We start from the raw sequence: 7,079 nt of genomic DNA on the forward strand, positions 1-7,079 counted from the left end.
GTGCTTCCTGGAAGGCTTATAACCATCAAAAGGGGGGGTCTCTGAGGAAATTACATGCTGGTCGTTAAACAAAGAAGTTCAGGAAGGAGAAAACCCCAGTGTTAAGTATTTGGTTAGAGAGTCAAGTTTTCCAAGAAACCTAGAAAGCAATTCTTTTGTGGCTTGCTAAATTGACAATTTTCTCTTGCTTTATTTGTTTAAAATAAAACAGACAGCAGCCTGAACAATGCCGAGGATTGGTTAATAAACGTGACCCTGGCCATCCGGCCATCCACAGGCACTGGAGTCCTACTTGCCTTGGTTTCTGGTGAAATGGTGCCTCTTGCTTTGTCAATAGTTGACTCCAACTCCAAGGGCACACAGGTACCGTAGTTCTTTGTGCATGGTGGACAGAGCTGGCCAGATTCTTTTTTCTTTTCTTTTTTTCTTGGGGGGGGGGGAGAATTTGTTGAGGGAAAGTGTGGATACTATTTTAGCCCTCACCTTTCCCATGGCATCTGATCTGACTGAAAATCAGTATCCTCCTCCACCCCCACCCCACCCCTACCCCCCAACCCCAGAGGCTTAAAGCAAGGTGAAGACTCGAAGGACAGTTCTAATGTTAGGACTTGTGAATGACTAGGCTGGTTTTGGAATTGTGAATGGAGCTTTTCCACTGAGAGTGGTGAACTCTGAGGTGACTCAGAGGGGCAGCTTTCCTTTCTCGGCTGCACCACTCCAGAATGCCCTTGGGAGGTGGCGTGCTTGAAAGTTTGCTGTGGCAAATCTCTCCTTGACCTTACTATGTGCAGAATTTTTACGACATGATTCTTTAAAGCAAACTCTTCTCTGGATGATAGTACAGTCCTGTAAAGGTGCTTTTACCTCATCAGAAATAATGATGCGGAGCTTGAAGTTCTTTGAAAATGTTCTAGTTACAGGTAGGTAGCCGTGTTGGTCTGAGTCGAAACAAAATAAAAAAATTCATTGAGTAGCACCTTAAAGACCAACTAAGTTTTTATTTTGGTATGAACTTTCGTGTGCATGCACACTTCATCAGAATTTTTTTATTTTGAAAATGTTGTTACAGTTGGTTCCTCTTGTGCTACACTGTGAAAATAAAACATGTCACAACAAAAGGTAATAGACTTCAGAGATTCCCTCGGCATTGAAGTACATCTTTGTCATCTTGTGAGGATTCTCCAGGCTGGGCTGCAGTCGCAACCACTCCTGGAGACAGTTTCCTCCAGCAGCTCATCTCTTTATGTTGCCAGATAAGAGAATGGAGAAGGCTGCCTCTCCTCCCCCCTCCCCCAGTCTCTCTTTTTTGGTGGGAGGGATTCAAGCACACACTGTAAATTTAGGTTTGCGCAGTTAAAGCACTCTCTTGCCCTGGTGCATCAAATCCACTTTAAAACCGCAACAACTGAGACTTTGCAATTGGGGAAGGTATCGCTGAAGGCACTGAAAAATGTAGGATGAATGAAAGATTAGCGGGGAAAGTGTGTAACCAGCACACTCACAAATCAGAAAGAGTGCTCACTGTTATCCATCCCACAGACAAATCACAACAAATGCTCAGTAAAGACTGGACCTTGTCTAACCACTGTGTAAGTACAAATAAATTAGGCTGAATGCTCAATAAACAGGTTGTCTAGGGAAGCCCCTGGTGTGAGACATCAGGCTTGTGATGTGGTGAGCTCCTGTTATTTGGTCCCAGCTCCTGCCAACCTAGCAGTTCAAAAGCATGTCAAAGTGCAAGTACCTTCTCTGGTGCGAAGGTAAACGGGGTTTCCGTGTGCTGCTCTGGCTTCACCAGAAGCAGCTTAGTCATGCTGGCCACATGACCCAGAAAAACTGTCTGCGGAACGGACAAACACCAGCTCCCTTGGCCTGTAAAGTGAGATGAGCGCCACAACCCCAGAGTCGTTCGCAACTGGACTTACTTAACTCTCAGGAGTACCTTTACCTTTACCCTGGTTAGAGGATCTTGTGATTAGCCTAGCCATTCTGTTAATAAACTGCCAGCGGGCTTCCCATAGACACCTAGTTGGCTACAATGAGAGCAGGATGCTCAGTAGGCCTTTAGTGTGATCCAGCAGGGCTCCTCTTTTGCTTTTGTTTAGCTCCTGCTCGCTCTAGAGTGGATTTGTCTGCTTTAACGGTGTGTCACAATATTTTCAGTATATTTTCAGCTGGGGGTTATATTCCACTAAAGTACATGCCCCCTTGTTGTTTATTGCCATGGTTTTGCTGTAGGATGCATTGATTTATTAATTGTGCATTGTTTAGTAAGTGGGGTTTTTTTCCTCAGGTGTTTTATGTACAGTATAGGTTATTAGAGCATTTGTTGATTTGTTGTAACTTTTTTCATGTTTGTCTGTGGATTTTTTTTATATATCACTGTATTTGTTTTACTGTTCTACTGTCAACTGCTTCGAGTTTCCTTGTGGATAGAAAAAAATAAAATAAAATGCAATTAAGGCGGCCATTTTTTGCTTCTGGTCCATAGGATATCATTGTATCAATTGAGAATGTCATTGTGGCCCGGTTGGAGTCAAAGCGATTGTGTACCTCAGGAAGAAGGCTGCTGAGACTCAGAGTGACTAGACAGCAGATGGAACTTACAGCTGATTCACACACTGTGCTTGCCTCCTTGGAACAGGAGCTCTCTGCTCTTGATCAAGTGATGAATGACTCTGTTGATACCTACTTAGGTGGCATTCCTGGTAAGTGTTGTTCCCTTTAATTAATTTAATTGATCAGAATAATTAAGTTATGCTTTAATTCTTTTTTGTTTCAATTTTATTTGTCCTTTTGTTTCTTTTAAAACACTGTTGCATAGTTTCTAGCAAAACCTGGTGTTGCAATAGTGGTTAAAATTGCATTAGTTTAACACTAATAGAAGAGGACTTTCTCTCGCAAAGTCTATTTTTGGACATGACCCTAGGGGACCTATTTTCCCTCTTTCCCTGTCCACTCTTTTCTGCCCCCGCCCCCCCCCCGTAATCTTCTGAAGCTGTTACAGCATAATTTAAGTGTCCTCTGCTGGCTAGTTTGAGGAATTACATACGAAATGTAACTAAGCTAGTGTATTTTGCAACCTATTATTTCTATACAGTATTAATAATTTGGAGATGTGTGAAGGAAAGCCTTTTTATGAGATGCCATCCAAAATGCTACCTACTACTATGATTTGGTGAACTTCCTTGAAAGTGTGTAAAAAACAACCTGGAAATTGTGAATAACTGAAATTTGCTGAGATAACATTAATAAACAATGTTACCTAGCTGGTGCAAGTAAACTTTGGGTTCAGATTAGCTATGGGTGGAATCAGCTGTGTGGTCCTTCAGGACATTGTATGGAAGTTCCATACTCTTTGCCAGGCATCCCCAAACTTCAGCCCTCCAGATGTTTTGGACTACAATTCCCATCATCCCTCACCACTGGTCCTCTTAGCTAGGGATCATGGGAGTTGTAGGCCAAAACATCTGGAGGGCTGCAGTTTGGGGATGCCTGCTCTTTGCTATCCAGTGGCCAGTCGTCGCCCTTTTGGGTGTTTTCCTCTCGTTTGAGAAAGGGGAGATCAGCTGAGAAAAACCTTGGCAATAAAAGTCATGGGGAAAGAGCAAATTAGAATCACATGAAACCACCATGTGCTTCATAGTTCCCAAGGACCATGCAAAGAATTAGCACACACAAATAAATAATCCAGGTACATAAATCAACACAACAGAAAGTCAAAGGGCACATCACCTAGAGTCACATTTTTGTCAATGGGAAATTCTCTGGGAAAATCCCAGTCTTCTACCATCAATTGCCACTTAAGGGAGGTTTCCCTCATAGTTTGAGCCAGGTGGCTACAGTCTAACCATGAGGTGTTTTAAGAAACTGGGAATGGCTGGATAAAGAGAAGGAGCTTTTTCAATAAGATTAACTTATTGGTCTCCTTGGTCTCCCCATTGGTATCCTTGAGAAGTGTACCAGCTTGAAGTTGCTGCGCCATTCTGTGGCAAAATGAGACTTAACAACAAAACCTATAACAAAAACAAAAGAATGTGATGAACAAATTTTGAATGGGTACCTCCAGATTGTCACTGTTTTGCAGAAGGGATTCAAGCTAATCCTGGAAATTTAAGTTTGCAAAATGAAAGTGCTCTGTTGCCCTAGCACAGTGGTTCTCAACCTTCCTAATGCCGCAATCCTTTAATACAGTTCCTCATGTTGTGGTGACCCCCAACCATAAAATTATTTTTGTTGCTACTTCATAATTGTAATTTTGCTACTGTTATGAATCGTACTGTAAATATCTGATATGCAGGATGTATTTTCATTGTTGTGTTCATTGAACACTTCGTCTGAGGTGACAGGAGGGTGGGTGTGCACACTGCTGTCAGAGGAACCCTCCTACCCCACAATGCCAGCATGGAGCACTCCCTGCCCCAGAGCCAAGACGAGAGAGCTGTATATGGGCTTGGGGCACACGAGTCACACTTCCAATTCCCACCATTAGAAGGCACTGGTGACACATAAACAGTAACTAGTTCGTTAATCACAGGGGTGTTTTTATTTATTTATTTTCTTTATTTAAAAAAATACTGTATATCCCTGAGCCCATCAAACATTCCCTGCAAAGTATGGCTTGTATACCTATAGTATGAATGGGCATATTGTGCATGGATAAAAATACTCTACAGAAGGGCCAAGCTTTCCTTAAGTTAGGCACCACGGTTCGGGAGGGGGAGAGAAGTTGCAGCTGATCCTTCTTTCTTTCTATTTTTGCGGGGAGGGGAGCAGTTTGAGTCGTGCCGGGTGCAATGGAAAGGGGGATTTTTGGTTTTAGTTTTTCTAAATCTACCTCAAGTCGTGCCTGGATCCAGGGGCAGAGCTGGAGTCACGCCCTGCCGAGTGTTCCATTCCACCCACACGCACGGGATCCCGCAGCCGCTTTGCAATTTGTGGCTCGTAACCTTCCCCCACCCTCCTGCTTGCCAGCCCTCCCCTCTCCCGCATCATCACGGTTGCATGCAAGCTGGAAACGGCGGCCGTGAGAACCTGCAATGTGGGAGAAGGGATCCAAAGCAAAGCCGCCACGCTTTGCGCAGCCCACCAGCATCCACCCTGCCCCTTTAAAGTCATCATCATCTGCTGCTGCTTTTTATTTCCTGCCTTCGCTCCCCCCCTCTCTTTCTCCTTTCCTAAGTGATTCCTCTTCAGTTGTTCCCTCTCTCTGCCCATCAGCCACCACTTTCTTTTCTCTCTCAACCCCCCCCTCTTTAAATTGCTCCCGAAATTGCTTTATGTGTAAACATTAATCTGGCTTCGCACATGCAGATGGGGGTGAGGGTTGCGCAACGCAAAAAGCAAAGAGGGAAGGCTCAGAGTAAGCAGATCTGTTTAATGGCACTCACGCAGGGGGGGGGCGGCACCGGAAGATACTAGACTGTGGGTGTATCTGCATGTGGGCGGACCCGCCTGGAGACGGATAGAGGAGCAGTGTCTCGGTTCCTAAGACCATCGGAAATATGTCCCTGTGAAAGGGATGTTCGACCCCCAAAGGGGTCGCGATCCACAGGTTGAGAACCGCTGCCCTAGCACATCAAATCCACTTAAAAAAAAACACAGACTTTTTGCAATTAGGAAAGTGAGAAGTGACATGCATTGAAAAGTGGGAGGGGGAAGCAAATTGTTATTGAGAAGACGTGTAAAACAAGCAAATCAGAGTGAATGCTCAATAAAGATTGGTCACAGTCTAACCTCCATGCAAGCTTTGTCAAGCACAGCATGACTGCTCAATAAACAGGTTGTCTGGAGGAGCCCAATGTCAGGAGTACGCAGGGCATTTTCAATAGCTGCAATGTTTGTCTTCCATGTTATTTTATTTGTTTAATCTCTCTGTGTGACATTCCTCACTCTTGTTTGATTTCTACATTTATTTGAATATGTGTGTGTCTCTGTATGTGTCATACGAGATACACAACTGAATACATCTTTTAGCATTTATACATGTCAAAAAATAAAAAGAGGCATGGATCAATATTTAAATAAAGAGTGCTGTTTTTTTAAAATGCAGATGTTCCACTTGAGGCAACCCCTGTAACAGTGTTTTACAACGGCTGCATGGAGGTGAAGATCAATGACAGACAGCTGGATCTGGATGAAGCCATCTCCAAAAAGAATGACATTAGATCACATTCATGCCCATTGCTTATGGATGAGATGCCGAGTCTTGCTGCCACTGATCTCCCATCTGTTCATTAATCTCTCATGAGAAAATCCAGATTGTTTTGCACAACATGAATAAGGACAGAAATTGAACTGCAAAGGTTCTCCTTTTCTAATAATGTGTTTTGAGAACAAAAGAATTGCATCCTTTTCCAAAATAAAGAGACTATACCAAGATTAATATTTCATCAAAATAGTTTTGAGTTATAACATTTCAAGAGTTTTTAGTTGAATTGTTTGCTGTTCAACAATTATACCATTCATATTTTATACCTTGGAGAATAAATCCAGAAACATCTATCTGCACTCAGTTTAATGTCTTGGTTCTAATATATTGTATTGTGGCTGAAAATAATCACACTGAATAAACTGAACCAAGACATTGCATTTTTTCTAAAGAATAATATTGCACATAGATCCTACGAACAGAGTGTTACAGGTCTACAGAGGTAGAGCAAATCAAATATATATGAAGATCCTGTCTCAAGGGTCCCAGGTAAATAATAGTGACACAAGTATTTAGAGAAAAATTACAAATTAAGCCACCCCATCACATTTTTTACTATTTTAAGCGATTATATTAAATGGGTCCAACCTCTTTCTCAGAGCAGATCTATTAGCAGCAGCAACCAGGCTACAACTTCTACTATCAAAAAGTTGCCACAATAGAGTAACCTGACATTCCATTTATAAAACATTCTGAGCCAGAAAGATCTCATTGTACTATATATTTCAAGTTATGATATTCATAGAGGAAGATATGACGAAAGCGATATATCTGACTTATTGGGCAGGTTGAAAGTCTGTATGGATATTAAGGTATGTTGTCCATTCACCATGAGGGATCCCAGCTTTGCACTTCACTTCTAGGAAGA

At 42.5% G+C, this 7,079-nt stretch overlaps 1 protein-coding gene across 1 annotated transcript in view; it reads left to right on the top strand.

Moving 5' to 3' along the window:
- The window catches only part of PROS1 (protein S), a 37,950-nt gene extending 31,440 nt beyond the window's left edge, over positions 1-6,510 (top strand). Inside the window, 4 exon segments of the mRNA XM_035115221.3 lie at positions 212-363; positions 2,492-2,708; positions 6,053-6,222; positions 6,224-6,510. Coding sequence (XP_034971112.2) covers positions 212-363; positions 2,492-2,708; positions 6,053-6,222; positions 6,224-6,250 — 566 coding nt within the window. The 3' untranslated portion in view covers positions 6,251-6,510.
- The last annotated feature ends 569 nt before the right edge of the window (positions 6,511-7,079 follow it).

This window comes from Zootoca vivipara, chromosome 4 (assembly GCF_965207765.1).
Source record: "Zootoca vivipara chromosome 4, rZooViv2.hap1.1, whole genome shotgun sequence".
Lineage (NCBI taxonomy): Eukaryota > Metazoa > Chordata > Lepidosauria > Squamata > Lacertidae > Zootoca > Zootoca vivipara.